This window comes from Anguilla rostrata, chromosome 3, assembly GCF_018555375.3.
Source record: "Anguilla rostrata isolate EN2019 chromosome 3, ASM1855537v3, whole genome shotgun sequence".
Taxonomy (NCBI): domain Eukaryota; kingdom Metazoa; phylum Chordata; class Actinopteri; order Anguilliformes; family Anguillidae; genus Anguilla; species Anguilla rostrata.
The window spans coordinates 32,975,651-32,994,200 of NC_057935.1; the positions used below are offsets into that span (position 1 = coordinate 32,975,651).

Sequence of the window (18,550 nt, forward strand, 5' to 3'; positions counted from 1 at the left end):
GTAGAAAGAAATCACTGATTACCAAAGTTGTAATGATGCATTTCTGGGATTCCAGGTACACTGTGATGTCAGGAACACCAGAGAAGATCCTAGAACACTTTCTGGAGACTATGCGACTGGATTCCCACTTCACAGAGTCAGGTACTGGAATGCCTCATTCCACTATCACCTGTCAGGTTCATGCTTTACCACAGGTGTTACTCTCAACTAACGTTTCAGCTGTTGAGACACAATATGTATTAGTTTAGTTTTTTCTCAAGTGGTTGTGCATTTTTATTGTTTTGCAGTGCAGAGATTACTTAAAACACAACTCAATGCAATCAAAGGCAATCATTCCTATTCCCTTATGCCATTTTATTCAGTGTAATACTTGTGAGCATTTTCATGTGTTTCTGCTTAGAGTCTCAATAATAGCAAAAGATAGGCTCTATATTTAGATCAGGGGCAGTATTTCTTAAATCAGTCAACCCAATAAAAAGTATTTGTTCTCTGGCATTTTAAAAATGTAATTGACACAAACAGAATGTATAAGAATGAGGAAAAAACAGAAAACCATGCCAGCTGGGGAGAAGACTTCTCAGGCCTTAGGAAAAGCTGGGAGAATTGTGGGGAAGTAATACACATAGCAGAACTGGAACACATGAAGCCTTTTAATGCATACACCCGTACAACTAGCAAACAAAAGATGGAAACGCCAATGCAAAGTCACATAATAGGATGCAGCATGGTTTTAGTTAGAAGTTTGTGGAGAATATATTTGTAGTAGCTTGCTAGATTTGCCTTGCACTTTGAAATGATGCATGAATATCACAGACCTTGGGCCTCATTTATAAACTGGTCTTATAATCAAATGGTATCTTAAAGACCCTGTGCAGCCTCCCTTTTCTTACATTTAAATTGTTCCTTTAGTTACTAAATTACAATATATATGTATTTTTTCTACTTATTAGACTTTGAAAAGATGAAAAACTTGCTTTGATGTTAAACCTGAATTTCTTAATATAGCAGACTGAAGACTGGCTGGGCGTGTCAGTTCTGTCCTAATTATTTATGCATTCACTTTTGATTGACAGTCACTCCCACTGACCTGAATCAGCGCTCACTCCACGTAACGTCAGTTGTTAGCTAACGTTAGCTAGTTATTATAGGACCGTAATAATGGATAACGAGTACAGCAATAACAGCATTAGAAATATTGAGCCGTATATGTATGAGGCCACCGCTTACAGCCTACAATATAAGACCCTAATGTCCGCTGTGACTGAAAGATGGTCTTTGTTGCTCAGCTGAGTTTTCAGTTTTGACCTTCTCTCTGCAGCAAGGTTCTCTGTTTTCAGTGTCAATGTTCAGCGACACATTGGGCTGTACTTACTATCAGCCACTGACAGAAAGTGAGGAAAACTTTTGTTTTCCACGATAGACAGGGCAAGTTGCAATCGATTGCCAAGTCAGAGAGTATCGCATTGGTGATACCTTTCTGCTGTGGATGATTATGGATGATCTGTACTGCACTCCACAGCTCTCTATGAACTGTGAGATTGGAGGCTGTTGTGGTTCATTTGTGATGTTTTTGTTCATCTGGTATTCTTCAAATCTGTAAGAGATAATTATATCAAGCAGTTGTCAGAAAATGCCTGACAGCTCTGTATGATATTGTGATACTACTCTACTCTGTATCACTTATTAATTTCATGATCAACTTGTTGGAAAAACACTCTAATTTCTATAAATGTAATAATATGCAGAATCAGGGTAAGTAAGTCTTCCAACTAGATCATTTGGGCAAGAGCTGCTTGAGTACAGCATTTCAGTAGCCCACTGAAAAAAATAAGGATCACCGTATCCATTTTAAAGGTAGGATAACAACCAACATTGCCTTTCCACATGGACCAATAATTTAGCAAACCTCTGCCTGCCCTGTACAGTCTATGGCACAGGAGTCTTGTGTTTGAACTTTATGTGTTCCCTTTTTTCACTGGCAACTCTCTCCTCACACTCACACACATACACACATTCGTATTGCTATACTTCCCATTGACTTACATTCATTCCGTAACCTCTAACTCAACTCTAACCCAAACCCTAACCCTCACCCCAACCACTACATGCCTAGCCTTAACCCTAACCTTAACCTAATTGTAACCCTAACCCTAAGTCCTAACCCTAAAACAGCCTCTTGAACTTGTGGGGACCAGCAAAAGGTCCCCACCTTGCATAATTTTCCTCATCTTTCTATCCTTGTGGGGACATTTGGTTCTCACAAAGATAGTAATACATACCCACACATACACACACATACACACTCCCTCTCGCTCCTACTTTCCCTCTCCCTCTCTCTCACCTAACCACACACAAAGCCATAGAGGTAAAGAGAAGTGGCGGAAGAGAGAGACTGTCACCGTTGCAGTAACGTGTATCAATGGTTTTAGGAACAGCAGTGACATTAGGCTACTGCTGGTCATCCAGCAATTGCAGATAGCTAACGTTATTTATTGATTTTATAAGACAACATTAAGCTGCCAATTCTTGGGTGTAATCATCATGTTGCTAAACTGTGTCGAGAGCAACTTACTGTTCTTTGTGCAGCCTCAAATGCCGAACAAAGTTGGAAGTTGTGTTGTCCCCATCCGTAATTTTCGGTCCGCATATTTTGCATATTGAAATTTGTTTTTTGTTGACCACGGCGTAGTCTATGGGCTCAAATTAATGCCAAAAGTATTTTGTATTTGTAAGCAATGACTTGTGCTTGCAACTTATGGTTCGTGTTTGTACTCTGCAAGTTGAACCTTTCACTTACCCATTCGCTCTGTGGTAGCAGACGCTGAACCTGACGAAAACGTTGTCAACGATATTTCGTAATTTCTTGGAAAATACTATTATTATTGAGGACTTCTGGGCATAGCTAAGCCATATGTTTGCTGATAGACCTAGCTGACATCGTTTTTTGGAGCAAACAAAAAAACCAAAAAAAAACGAGCGAATAGAACACTATCATCGATTTACTGTCTCTGTCTCCATCTACTGAACACAGGTAAAATATCATCATTGCTATGTATTACTGCTCAAAATATTTCGGTTATATAGCCTACGTTATTTTTGAAATTGAGTGTCTTTAAATAGGTTAGTGGTATTATATAATGTGGATATTTCACACTGTAATGTAAGCGTTAGTTTACGAAATATTTTTTACGAAATGTAGGCCTATACTTAACCTTGTCTGAAAATGACCATTTGAAAAGTTAATGCAGGATTTATTTTTTACAAGACATAAGGGCACAAATTCAGAGGAAGTAGAGGGAGGAGAGAGAGAGAGAATGGGGAGAGAGATGCAGCAGTGAAGTCAATTCAAATATTTTTTTTCAATTCAATTTGCTTTATTGGCATGAAATACATACAGTAAATATTGCCAAAGCATTACATTAAAAAAAAAAAAAACACAAATACAGAAATTCCAAATAGAGGGAGAAGAGAGAGAAAAAAGCAATAAACTATTTCTACTAGGATTTCATTAGCTAATTATATGTACAAGTTGAACAGGTAACACATATCTTTTATCTGGGTAGTTTCTCACTGTCCCTCAGGTTGTGACAGGCTGAAACATATTCTGCTGCGAGAGGGGCTGTTGACCCTTCTCCCAGAACTATTTTTATCTTTTCTGTGTTTGTCAGGGAAGGAAACGATTTTATAATTTTTGAAAATTTGTTGAAATATGTTTTCCTTATTTCAGAATATTTTTCACAGTCTAGGAGGAAGTGCATCTCTGTCTCCACCTCTCCTGTCTTACAGTGACCACATAAATGTTCCTCTTTTGGCAGCCATGACTTTTTATGTCTACCTTTTTCAATTGTTAAGGTGTGGTCACTGAGCCTGTACTTGGTCAGGATCTGTCTCTGCTTCATATCTCTGACAGAGAAGAGATATTCTGCCTGTATGTATTCTCTGTTTAGGGCCCGATAGCAATTCCGTTTATTTTGGAGTTTGGTACAGGTCTTCCAATGTTCCAAATATATGTTTTTGATTTGTTTTATAGTTTGGTTAACTCTAATTGTGAAGCAGTGCTGATCTGAAGCTGGTTTGTGTTAGTACTGGTTAGTTTAGATTAGGTTCAGAACCAGCTGACTGAGGGTATACTTTCCTGGGCTTACCTCTTGGGTTTTTAGAGCCTTATATTGTAATGAATTTTCCGGGCTAGTTTTTAGATGCTCGATAAAATTTCGTGCCCTTTTCTGGATTTGAATAAGAATTGGATATCTGCCTAATTCAGCCCTGCATGCATTATTTGGAGTATTTCTGTGTACCTGTAGGATATTTTTACAAAATTCTGCATTAACTTTTCAAATGGTCATTTTCAGACAAGGTTAAGTATACATTTCGTAAAAATGATTACATTACTAACTAACGCTTACATTACATTGTGAAATATCACACTGAATATCACATGTGCCTGACCCGCAAGCGTAGATATGTATTAACTCGGCGACAAATACTATCTTTGAAAAAAAGCGCTATATTCTGTAACTGAATTTAGATCAAACCTTCCATGCTCAAAAATATAAAAATGCTAGTCAATCTGTTTATAATACCATCATAGCGCGGAGTGTTTAAAACCATAAAACCACCCCCTTAATAAAATAATTTTTTAAAAGCTGTATGCTACACGTTAACTTTAAATATAGGCCAACCAGTCTGATTTTGACAACTTTGTGGTTTAACTGGATCACGTTTTAGTTTTTAAAACTCAGAAGTAACTTAAACATCAACTGAGCACTAGTGTCTTACTAGCCTACTAGTTAAGTATTTTAATATAAATTCTGCAGCCTACTTGAGAATACTTGGTGTACTAAATGTTGCAAAGAAGTGTAATCTTAAGTATATTTTCCTTATGTATAGGCCTATAGGCCTACTTGTTCAAAAGTGAACGAAGTAGACTTTCTTATTTTAAGAAAGAATTATATTAGTGTGCTTTTACAAATTCATGGGGTCCATCTTGTCAAAGTTCCTTTATTCAAGTAGTTGGATGATAGGACAGCACCTTATTCCCAAATTCCCCTCCTCAGTCGGTGAGAATTCTTTTAAGAGCTCCAATCCTATCGAACAATTTCACAATGCATTACGCTACATCTTCAGCTTGGTTAGACTTTAGTGGATATGCCTCAACCCACTTTGTTTTGTGGTAAACTGAGTTGCCGTCAGTTTCCCAGAGACATGTCTCAGCTACAAAGAGACATGAATACACAAAGCTTTGAACTGAGATGTGTTGTTTCTGGCACTGAAGGGAGTTCAGGAATACGGTCTTATTTCCATGAATTTTCAATGATTTCTCAATAACAACATGACAACTGCCTGTGCAGGCAGTTTCATGAACCCAAGAACATGGCTGAGGCTCACTCACTTTTCTTACATACTAACTATGGTTATGCCCCTGAATTATGCTTGAACAATTAACAACTTTTAGTACATGAAGTATACTCATGTAGGCTCCAGAAAATTATGCTAAATTACAGAACTAGTAGGCTATTAAGCCACGTTCTGATTGGATGTTTCAGTTACTTTTGAGTTTTATTACGTTCAGTCCCAAAGTTTTCAAAGTCAGGCTAGTGGGTATATATTTAAAGTTTGCATGTAGCCTACACTTTTTCTTTTCCATTTTTTTTTTTTTGGGGGCAGCGCTATATGGATTAAAACACTCCTCGCTATGATGGTAGGCTACCATATACAGATTGAGCATGATTGACAAATGTTTTTTTTTTGGTTTTTTTGATGCATAGTAGGTTTGATCTAAATGCATTATTTTTTTATTAAGGGGGTGGTTTTATGGTTTTAAACACTCCACGCTATGATGGCATTGTAAACAGATTGACAAGCTTTTTTAGATTTTTGTGCATGATATGTTTGAATAGTTACAGAATATAGCGATTTTTTCAAAGATAGTATTTGTTGCCGAGTTAATACATGTCTATGCTTGCGGGTCAGGAACTTTTCACGGTGAGAAGAAATTTTAGGATAGCACTTCCGATATTTCTTGTGTGCTGTGACAGAAACAACGATAGATTTACCCAGGAGCCACATCTGTTCGAAATGTAAACAAGTAAGGCATTCTTCACGGTCGGGAAAAATTTTACGACAGCGTTTCATGCACATTGAGCCAGGTAGCATGCGTAAAACACCTAAAGTAAAAAGACAAACAGACCTTATCTTGATCTTGATTGATAGTTGGCACGGCATCTGGTTTTAGAAACGGTATCTTGGCAAACACCCATCCTCTTCTGTTCATAATTGTAGAATGAATCAGGGGTAAAATGTGTACTGCACAATTTTGTCACCTTTGGTATTTCTGTTTACCGTTTTGTTTTTTTATATAATCGATCCAGACCTTTCGGAGACTTGGATCTTTTGGCAAGGCGTGAAAAGATGCATTCCTATCTCTGCAATCTTTAATCACACAATAAGGTATTGTTGAACGGGATAGTTAATGTTAGCAGCAGACCCGCGCAATATTGTAGGGCATACTGCCAGTTTCCATTGCCTGCCACTGCAATAGAAGATGAGGAGAAGGAAATACTAATCAGAAGTTTCTCCTAAGACTTTCTTTTGTAGGAGGTGCGGAGTTGGGATGTCAATTTTTTCAAAAATTGAGTTTGACTAATCTCATAAATAAGATAACTTGTTTGAATTTGTTCAAATTTTCTTCAATAAAACATTGCCAAAGTTTTTCTTATGGGCCAGTTTTAATTATTTCCTGGTAATTCTGTAGTTAAATAGCTTAAACTCCCTGTGCTGTAAGTAAGAAATAATAACAGCAGTATATTGGTTTTATTAAAAATATTCTTTACCACCAAACATTTGTGTTCGATCATAGAAACAAAATAAAGCCAACAACAGCCCAAAGGTATGCCAGTACAGTGGTGAAAAATGCTGCTCACCGAATAACTAAACAAGAGGAATTCTGATGTAATTATACCATACCGTTCTCCTATAAATATCTGCAACTAAATATGGAATTAATATACAACCTTATCATTGGTTTTACATGTAAAGATGTCTCTTTCAGGGGCATTCATACCACTCAACTTAACTGGGTGTCTTTCTATTAGGCTATTCTCTGATGTGGGCAATTCTCATACTGTAGTGTAAGTGTTCATAGGTGGCTCAGTCTATGTTATGTTTGATGTTTGGTTTACCGTGAAGCTAGAACATTGCCAACATTTTTCTGACAATGGAATATTATTTTATTGTATTCTTATTGTACATAATGTGGTGTATTAGTATCTCCAGGGGCTATACTTTTCACTTAGGGCATGGAAAATACTCAATAATGGAAAATAATTGAAATTTGCTGTGTGCTGATATGGGCTAGATGAATGTAAAAATGTCCCTTGGAGTGATCATAAATAGTAACGTTTGTAAAATGTCATCCCATCTCCATTCAACAAAAGATTACATACTGTAGAGTACAGAAAAGAACATACAAGAGTGAATGATTGCATATTAAAATATCTGTACCACTGTGTTTCTATGTTATATCAATGTTTTATCTTAAGCCTTCATTAAGGGCACGTTGATATGATTTATAATGGACAAAAGGCAGAATGGCTTCTCTGATCTGAACCTGAGCGATGCTATGTTATTGGACTTCTGTGCTGGTCATGGTTTGTTCATAACAAACACTATGTTCAAACAAGGATTTTCATAAGTATACATGGTACCAGAACACCTTGGACCAAAGGTTGATGTTTGTTTCATCAGACCTGCGTCCATTTGTTTTGGACACTCGGGTGAAGAAAGTAGCGGAGCTGGTCACTATTTATGGCGCTTTTCCACTACCTTGCCTTGCTGTGCCGGAATCCGTGCTCCTGCTTTGTTTTGCTTTCTTCACCGCCAACTGACCCGTGCCGGGCTGCAAGTACTCTTAGCTACTGCTCTGGGGTAGGTACCAAAGGTACTATCCATGCTGTAATTCAATACTGCAGACCGTTGAATGGTCAGTGGAAATCGTCACAAATACGTCATCCCATGTTCATGTTTGTTCACCGGCAGCAACCGCCATTTTAAATACCTGAACAGCAAGAGAGAGTAACGTTAACTAGCGAATTCTACAGTCAATACCTGGGACTAAATATTGAATAAATATACAACCTTACCATTGGTTTTACACGTAGAGACCGAGTGGTCATATATTGTCTTAGACAACCCGTTTGTGAAATATACAAGCATTTGTGGTGCCTGGGTACCTTCCAAAATAGTTGTGCATAATACCATACGGGTTGTTTACGGTGTTGTCGCCCTTTTTAGTACAGACTGGTTGATTGACAATTCATTTATTCAGTAGGTGATAGTATAAGCTTTCTAACAATGTATAACGTATCTAATTTTGCTTTTGGAATACCGTTTTATAGGTCAGAGTACCCAAAAAGTTTCTTATCATCGCATTCACTTACGCATTCACTCTGTGATAGCAGTAAAAGACACTGCACCTAACGAAACGTTGTCAATGATTTTTCGTAATTTCTTGGAAAATACTATTATTATTGAGGACTTCTGGGCATAGCTAATCCATATGTTTGCTAATAGACCTATCTGACATCGTTTTCTGGAGCAAAACAGAAGTGGATAGAACTGTCATTGATTTACTGTCTATGTCTCTATCTACTGAACACAGATAAAATGTCATAATTGCTATGTAAGTATTACTGCTCAAATATTTTGGCTATATACGTTATTTTTTAAATTGAGTGTCTTTAAATAGGTTAGTGGTATTAAATAATGTGGATATTTCACACTGTAATGTTAGCGTTAGTTAGTAGTGTAATAGTTTTGTGATGCATGCAACAGTGATGACGAGAGTGTTGGAACATTGCCAAAACATGGTGGACGGTGAAAATTGTTCTCATATCGCATCATATCATATACCCATCCCCATACAAGAAAACATACGAGAGTGCAGAGTATAGAAATACATACAAAAGTTAATTATTACACATTTAGGACGCTTTACTCCTCCCATGACTCCTCCTACCTTCACGAGTCTGTTGTGTAATGGAGAAGCGCAACAGGCAACACGGCACGGGTAGGATACGAATGCTTGCCTTTCTGTACCGTGCCGTGCTGCTCAATGGAGAAGTTCCATTAGTAGTGAGTTGACCAGCTCCTCCCCCTTTCAGCAAAAGGGCAATGAACACACCCCCCTTGTCGGGTTCCTCCTGCCAATTTTATTCTCGCCATTTCTTTGAACCCCGGCCAGTTGTGTCCCAGAATGAGCGGGAGGGGGTGCGGGGACTAACCCCAGCTACCACACTATGCTTTTCTCCCCAGACTGAAAAGTCTGAGCGGTCGGATAGTAATGTATATCCCAGTGCACTCAACTAATGTACACCTCCGTGAGTCTATCGATTGGTGGAACCAGACGTTGGTGCACAAGGATATGAGAACAACCCGAGTCCAACAAAGCAATGTTTACGATGTTCACGTCCATTAGGGGGCAATCCTTTCAGATATTACATTACATTACAGGCATTTAGCAGACGCTCTTATCCAGAGCGACTTACACAACTTTTACATGGCATTTTTTTTACATTGTATCCATTTATACAGCTGGATATATACTGAAGCAATTTCGGTTAAGTACCTTGCTCAAGGGTACAACGGCAGTGTCCTAACCCGGGAATCGAACCTGCGACCTTTCGGTTACAAGCCCAGTTCCTTACCCACTGTGCTACACTCCGTCCCATATGCCCCTTACGCCCGCAGCACCAACAGCCCTGCCCCAGCGTTTCTGGCGCACTCGTCTGAGCCATGACCGGGGAAGGAAAATAACTACAATTTGGGGCTGGGGAACGGGTGGACGGAGGTGGGGATTTAGGGAAACTTGGGGAGGAGAGGGTAACGGGGGAGGAGGAGAAAGAAGGGTAACGGAATGGAAGTTTATTCTGTGATTATCTCCCCTGTGATTTTCTCCCCATGTCCTCTCCAACGGACAGATGGTTCTCTGCCAGTTCTATTACCGCACTCAAGGAGGCAGGTTGGTGACACCGGAGCCAGTCCGAAGTCCGTTTCGGGAGTCCCCTGACGAACTGCTCCAGTGCCACCTGCTCCACCATCAGTGCAGTGGCCCTCCTTTCGAACAACTCCATAAGCACCTCTGGGTCATCCTCTGGGCCCATCTTCTGTAACTTCACGTTGGCCAGGAGGGTAGGGGCGGAACTGGTTGCTCTTTCCCTCAGCAGCTCCGTCAGGATGGCTCGATCCGCAGCCTGCGATGCAGACATAGCTTGTATAGCCTGCTGCTGTTGTTCCTGCAGACTGCATAGAGCCTGGTGTTGATTCTCCTGCAGCTGCTTCACCATTTGAATCAGCGTAGAGGTTTCCATTGTCGGAGGCTCTTCTGTCTGGGCTTCGGCACCAAATGTCACACACTGCGACACACCCCTTTTCTGAACAGAAGAGTTGGACACAGGGAGATATGAGAATTCGGGATTTTCAGGTCTTTATTTAGCGTTTTAGAGAGAGAGAGAATCCAGTCTCTACAAAACAAACAAAACAGCTTGGCTGTAAAAATAATAAAGAAACACAATAAACTAAAATAACAAAGACATAATAACTACACAACACTTTCCAGCCTTTTCCCGTGCTGGTACGTTCCTCTCTCTCTCTCTCTCTCTCTCTCTCTCTCTCTCAGTTTGCTTCTCTCTCTGTCACAGACCCCTACTGGGAAGAAAGCACACTTTAAATACCTGGATTAATTACTGATGCACTCCAGGTGCGTGTGCCTACTTAACCAGTAGGTGTGGTCCTCAGACTGCCCCGAACCTATCCCACAAACCAAGCCCTGCCACACCCTGTTTAAAACCTCTATTGTGGAAGAGACTACTAGGGGCTGTGGTCAAAAGCTATTATGTGCACGTCCTGGCAACAAACTAAGGGTCACAAATACAAGCAGCCAAAACGGGGTTTCTACCCAGGGGTTTCTACATAGGGTGGGGTTTCTACGTAATTGATAATCAGTTTTAGGAATGAAGAGTGCAAGAATCGTGATCAGTCCTAGGGTGTGTTTTATTTAAGACATGATAAGATGTCATATAAATAGTGTGCTACCGGAGAAAGATATTATTTCATCATGACTGCACTCAAATTATTGGACATTGCATTTGGAAAAGAATGAGTTTTCAAGACCCTGAACACCGTTTACAGCCGCTGAACAGGTGCGTGTAAGAGCGGAGTTTTCGCTCACCTTTGAATTCCCTAGCATTACAAGCGCTTTTGACTGCCCACATGTTGCCATGCAGGCACTGTTTCTAAATTTAAGTTAATTTGAGATTGACATCACAGGTGCATAAGATGCAGACACTTTTTTCTGTCTAATTTTTTAATCAACCATAATTACAGCTTGGGAAATTATTTTAAGATTACATTTAGTTTAAATCCAAGAACATTTTTATAAATGAGGCCCCTGTATTATGCGCTTCCACCCACTGCTGCACTGATGCCTTCTCCATGGAGTTAGACTGACCTTAGACAACGTTGCTTGTCAAAGAAGCAAGCAATTAGTAAGCTGAGTTGTTGTGGTCACTGAGGCTGGTCGCTGGTCGACTCCTACAGTCACCCCTCTTTCAAAGTCACTGGCAGCCAAACAAGCCACTGTTACAGACAAGCAAATGTGTCCCAACATTTTTACATGGCAATGTGTATGCAGGAATGTCATTTCCTTACTTAATGGTTGAGCCACACCCAGTGTTGGGGAAGCAACTTTGAAAGCATAGCTTTGCAAGCTACCAATTACTTCACACTGGAAGAAGTTGAACTACAGCAAAGCTACCCTAGGGAGAAATCTAGTTGGGTTAACTAAAGCAACTTAGAAAAATTAATTCAAACTACTTTGTAAAAAAATGTTCAAATTTGTCAGATGAACTAACGCTACAAACTTAATTTAATTAGACTAACGTTAACGTTCACTGAATTAAATCGCTTGCCTGTATGTAACATTACAATGTGGTTAACTTATCTAAACTTAGCTAAATTGGTCAGCAAAGTCACTGTTAATACACTCATCTATATATGTGTTCTTAGATTTGTGTTTGACAGTAGAGAGTGTATTTACTCTCGGCTTGCATAGCTCACAGGTAAAAACTTAGGTTTTGATGGTGGCGCTAGTCAGTGTCATGTATTTGCTTAAGTATGGCCATGGTGATTCTTCCTCAGGCTGAGATTCGGGAGGTTTATCCATGATGAGGCTATCGCTATGCACATGCACTACACCAGTGGTGTCAAACTCATGCCATGGAGGGCCGTGCGTATGCAGGTTTTCATTCCAACCAATTAATGCTGCCTTAATTGAGTCCAATTACTCATTCAGCCATATGCGTTTAACTGCATTGAAGCACAGAATATAAGAAAATTTTTATTTAGACAATGCGGGTCACCATAGACGTCGGGTCACCATTGTGCACAAACCTGCATCCCTAATTCAGAATATAAAATAATTTAACTAATTATATAATCAAGATCTGAGGCTGGAATGAAAACCTGCATACACACGGCCCTCCATGGCACGAGTTTGACACCACTGCACTACACAAAGGTCAAGTGTGTGGTGGTGGCTGCCTGACAAATGCACTGCCTGGGCATGCCTTCACAGCGGTCTGGATGAAAGAAAAAGGGGGCGGGGCTGATCAAAGGGGGTTCTATTACAGTAGAGAAGCAATGGTAAAATAAAAATAAAAAATCATTCCTTTCTTTTTATGGCCCAAAATTGTTTGTAGTTTCAGTAGTTAACTACACAAACAATGGCAAAAAAGTAATTTAACTACTTGAATCACTATGCAAATATGAATGTAGTTGAACTACCAGCAAGCTACTGCAAAATGTAGTTAAACTACTAGTTTAATTACATGTAGTTCACTACTCCCCAACACTGGCCACACCTGTGTGTATGCCTCCACTGTCACTCTAACGTGTGTAAGAGTTATGTCTTTTAATGTCTCTGCTCTGGCAAAAACTACGGAAACATGCTCTGTCTGTTAGTCTTCCCGCAATGAAGGTATGACATGCCTCTTTTTTTCCCACAGACCCTGCTCTGGATGACTTCGTTCTAATGCGCTGTGTCTTCATCCCCAATAGTCAGTTGTGCCCAATGCTTATGGCCCAATATCCTTAACACTCTCTTGCTTGCCACTGATTATTTATTAACTTAATTTTCCCAAATTGTTGTTTGTTGTTATAAAAGAGGAATGGTTTGTGGTATGGCTAAAATGTATAAACAGGGGTATTTTTTCCTTCCTGCCTCTCTAAAATAGAAATAAATGGGTGGCGCTAGCATGTGACCACTAAATTGTGACAGGCCATCAGTAGAGCTCTTAGGTAGCCCATCAGAACCACAGGCAGCTATCTTTAGATCGCTACTTGCGTTCAAATTCAGAATTATTATCCTAATGTATTGTTCATCATACTCATCTCCATTAGATTCAGTCTTCATTGTCTCCCCATTAAAGGTCACTCCACCCCTAGTGATAGGTCAGTCCATACAACTCACTGCTTTCTGTCAGGCACCTTTAATAGACTGCAGAACATTTTCTGATTCTGTCAGCTTTTGTTAAAACACTTTTGCTGAATAGCCTTGTATTGACTCTTAAACCAGCTTCTGTGGTATTTGCTTGCAACTGACCTGTTAATAACTGACCTATTGCCTATTACTTACTATTTCTATTCAAATAGTTGGTGTTTTATGTAATAGAAAAAAGACAGAACAGATTGTTTATCTGTCCAAAGCAGCTACCATAGCTTCACTGAAATGGAGTATGAGCATGATCAGCAATCAAACCTAACATTAGTTGCCTGCAGTTCTGGAATGGGCTTGGGTGACAGGATGCAGCATTACTGGGATGGCAGTTGTATGCTAGATGGATGGATAGTTGCAGGGCAATATTTAAATTACTGTGCTATTGTGCATATCTTGAATTGATGTACAGTGATTTCATTCTCCTCTATGACTGAAAGGATTCCTAATTTATGTGGCCTACTTATATGATTTGCAGGTGGGATAGTTGTCCATTATTCTGGGTTACAGCTTTAAAAAATTGACAAAGTAGTTTGAACTTGCCCATCATCATTCCCATGGAACCAGGCAAATGGCACCCTCCCAAATGACACAGAGCTCATAACAGCCACAGCCTTCTCAGAAATGGCATTAATGAAAGTGGTATCGGGTAGTAGGTAAAAGCTGTATTTTAACAAAGTTGGAATGTCATTTAGCCCATTTCCTGGTTATACTGGTGACACAACCTGGGTGGGACACAATAACACAGGAAAGTTCAGCTGAACTGTGGCCACTAGAATACGGGGAGACGAGATGGTGTGAGAAATTTGCTCTAATCATAGAATAATGTGCAGAAGTGTATTCATCTGTACTCTGGCCACTGGAAATGGGGGAAATGGGAGCAAGGCCTTCCATTGTGCTTTCTTCCTTAAACACGGCGCACCTACCATGCTCAAGCATCCCAAGGCTCAGAGCAGGAGAAACTGGACTATGCCCTGAACAACAAGCGGCGGGTGATACGCCTGGTGCTGCAGTGGGCCTCCATCTATGGAGATCATCTCCAGGAGGAGGATGCCTCACTGGCTTTTCTGGAGGTCAGTCTAGCCCTTCACAGCCCTTTGTCTCAGTATATTCACACACATCATCCTCTCATACACTTTTTTAATTTGAGTCAAAATTAATGTAACTATAAATAATGTTATGGGTATGCCTATGGAGGCATTTTTGTGGAAAAAGTCACAAATCTGTCAATGGTTTCACAAATCTGTAGAATGGTTTCACAAATCTGTAGAATGGATTTACAGATCTGTAGCATAGAGTCATAAATCTGTCAGTTAATGTGAGAATACACACAAGAGCAGTTACAACTACAGCAAAGACATCTTGGTAATTACAACCTCGCAAAGCTGTGGATTCAGTGCTCTTGACTTTTGCACTAAATTTTGCAGTGAACCTTCAGCAAAAAATTTGCTAACTTTTAAAATGGTATTCGTAACTGTAGGATGCTAATACTCTGGTGGGGAGGGTCAATACCTGTTCTTTAGTTAGTGCGGTTTAAATTAGCCAATTGCAGAGTTTCTGTAGCATTCATCAGTGTGTCCTCAGGCTATGTAGTTTTAGTTTGACTGAGATTGCTCTATGGCCCTGGCATGGAACGCGAATGTTCTCCGTACTAGAGCTAAGCATCTCTTTTATATTGCTTTTATACATAAACAAGCTATTATTTGTTACTAAATAAAACACCTGAACTGGTGGATTGTGTTGTGGACCCATACTCTCAGCTCCGGAATAATGAGTAAAAGCAGGCTAGTGGGCTTAGTGTTACGAACGCGACTCTGAAGGACCCAAGTGCAAAACTCGAACACAGAGAGATCATGGATTTATTAGAGGATTGTACAGGGATGACAAGGGCTTGGCGAGGGCGAAGCAGGAACTGGGGAAGCAGAGCCGAGGTGCAGGGAAGTAACTGGGTCCGTAACTGGTCCGGACAGGACGGGGGAAGATGAATCGCGGCAGGGAATTGGCGAAGAGACGAGCCGGGCGGGGAGCTGTCACCGGACTGGCAGGACGAGGACGGGACTTGGCTGGACTGGACGATACTGGACTGGACTGGACCGGACTGGACTGGGCTGGACAGGACTGGACAGGGCTGGACTGGGGGGCCGGCGAAGGGCGAGCTGGATCCGGCAGCTAAAACAGGAGAAGGGATAGACAGGACAAAGACGGGACCCGGAACAACCACGAAGACTAGACTATGAACAGGACAGGTGACAGACATGCAACACGACAGGGACAGGACCGACTAGCAGAGTAGGGGAAGCAGGCGAACGTGCGGATCTGTAGAAACGAGAAAAACGCGAGTTTAGACAGCAAAATAGGGAAAACCGACGTAGCGTATCAGACGAGCTGAAACAGCGATCGGGTGAAGATATGTGGATGAGCCGAGAATAAATGCTGGAGAGACAGCATGCAGAATGCAAAGAGCACAGGTGAGTCAGATCAGCCTTGATGCCAGAGCTGGGGCGAGAGTCCGCCTACGCTGCAACAAAGAACAAAGATCGTACGAAAAAGACGTGAGGCTAACAGAAAACATGAGAAACATGAGGGATATGACACTTAGCTGTTGCTGGCTAGGAAATAGAGTAGCCAAACACATATCACCAACACGACAGTGTCAGAAGTGTCAGAAGTACTTTAAAATTCACATACCCCTGCCAACGGTCAACTGTAGAAATCTGAACATTTTTGCGACATTAGTAAAAAAGTTTTCACGGACTGATATTCTTTCACAAAACGGCTAGCTAGCTACACTATACAGTGAGCACCATAATTCATTGGACAGTGACACATTTTTTGTTATTTTGGTTCTGTACTCTAGCACTTTGAGTTTGAAAGGATACAATGACAATGATGTTGAAGTGCAGACTGTCAGCTTTAATTTGAGGGTATTTTCATCTATATCGGATGACCCGTTTAGAAATGACAGCACCTTTTGTACATGGTCCCCCCATTTTAAGGTACTACAAGTATTTGTTGAATTGGCTTCACAGATGTGTTTCATTAGGCAGGTGTATTCATTTGTGTCGTTTGTGAATGCAGAAGAGAGCTGTTGATGTCTAGTCTTGATTCTAGACTTTGCAGTTGCCTTTGGAGATTGTTGTTGGGGTGTGAAAACATGAGAAAGACAGCAGCGTCGATGCAAATTAAGCTGGCCGTCATAAGGATCAGAAATGAAAATCAATCAATCAGGAACATTGCAAAAACCCTGGGCATGCCCAAGTCAACAGTTTGGTTCATCATTAACAAGAAAAAAACAACTGGTGAACTCAATTATGTCAAAAGACCCGGTAGACCGAGGAAGACCACTGTAGTGGATGACCGGAGAATACTCTCTATGGTGAAGAAAACCCCCCCGACAACAGCCCAACAGATCAAAAACACTCTCCTGGATGCAGGTGTAGATGTGTCAAAGTCTACCATATGTAGAAGACTACACCAGCAGGACTACAGAGGGTACACTACAAGATGCAAACCACTGATAAGCCTGAAGAACATAAAGGCAAGATTACAGTTTGCTAAAAAGCACCTAAAAGAGCCCCAAGAGTTATGGAAGAAAGCCTTGTGGACAGATGAGACAAAGATTAACATGTACCAGAGTGATGGAAAGAGGAAGGTTTGGAGAAAAAAAGGAACTGCCCTTGATCCAAAGCATACCACCTCATCTGTGAAACATGGTGGAGGGGGTGTTATGGCTTAGGCCTGTATGGCTGCCAGTGGAACAGGCTCACTTGTCTTCATCGATGATGTGACTACAGTCAGAAGTAGAATAATGAATTCTGAAGTCAACAGAAATATTTTATCTGCTCAGATAAAACCAAATGCCTCCAAACTCATTGGACGGCACTTCATCATGCAACAAGACAATGACCTGAAACAGACTGCTAGAGCAACGAAGGGGTTTTTAACGGCCAAAAAGTGGAAAATCCTTGACTGGCCGAGTCAATCACCGGATCTGAATCCAATTGAACATGCATTTTACATGCTGAAGAGGAGATTGAAGGCAAAAAGTCCCCGAAACAAGCAGGAACTGAAGGTGGCTGCAGTACAGGCCTTCACCGGGGAAGATACCCAGTGTCTGGTGATGTCTATGCGTCGCAGACTTCATGCAGTCATTGCATGCAAAGGATATGCGACCAAATATTAAAAATGATTACTTTATTCTACATTATGTTAAACTGTCCAATATTTTTTGATGCCCGAAAATGGGGGGACTATGTACAAAAGGTTCTATAATTTCTAAACAGTTCATCCAATACGTATGGAAATACCCTCAAATTAAAGCTGACAGTCCGCACTTCAACCTCATTGTCATTGTGTCCTTTCAAACTCAAAGTGCTAGAGTACAGAACATGGGCGTTATTAGGATTCAAAGACATCAGGGACTTAGCCCCAAGGGGAGTTTTAGTTTGACTTGTGCGCAAATTTTGTTGGGGCCCAATTATTATATTATTACACATGCAAACATTACTGTAGATTACAAAAAATAATAGTGACAGTGCTATACTTATCTGGCTAATATAGGGATATAATGTTGAATGAATGTAATATGTATGTATGTGGTTATATTGCAAATCAGAATGAAGACAGATAGATGTAGTGACATAATTAATGTAACTGGTTATGTTGCAGTAGAGAAACTGACTAACAGAGTAAATAGCTATGTGATTCAATATAACTGGCTATTCAAACACACTTAGTTACCAGAATATGTATAAGATATACTGTAACTAAATTAATAAACAAAATACTACCCATAAATAGCTAGCTAACTACCTAGCTGCTTATCCTATGCAGCTGTGAGTGATGATATGTAATGGCTTTTAAAAAAAAAAAAATCTTTCATATTAGCATGTAAACTGACAAGGCACTGGGCAGGCAAGCTAAAAAGAATACATAGCTAACAACGTTAGCTGGCTAAGCTAGCCAGTTACGTTAGCTAGCTTAGGTAACGTTGTTAGCTAA

General features: G+C 40.4%; 1 protein-coding gene across 7 annotated transcripts in view; it reads left to right on the top strand.

Annotated features, from left to right (window-relative positions):
* Nucleotides 1-18,550, top strand: part of rapgef4a (Rap guanine nucleotide exchange factor 4a) — a 131,204-nt gene that overhangs the window by 90,656 nt on the left and 21,998 nt on the right. For 6 of the 7 annotated variants that reach the window (XR_010328979.1, XM_064327215.1, XM_064327210.1 and 3 more), the window contains 3 exons: nt 56-141; nt 13,062-13,140; nt 14,472-14,622. Coding sequence is in view for 6 of the 7 variants with exons in the window: in XM_064327215.1 (XP_064183285.1) it covers nt 56-141; nt 13,062-13,140; nt 14,472-14,622 (316 nt within the window). In the remaining variant the exon portion in view is untranslated. The remainder of the gene's footprint in view (nt 1-55; nt 142-13,061; nt 13,141-14,471; nt 14,623-18,550) is intronic. The other variant, XM_064327212.1, reaches the window with a different exon arrangement.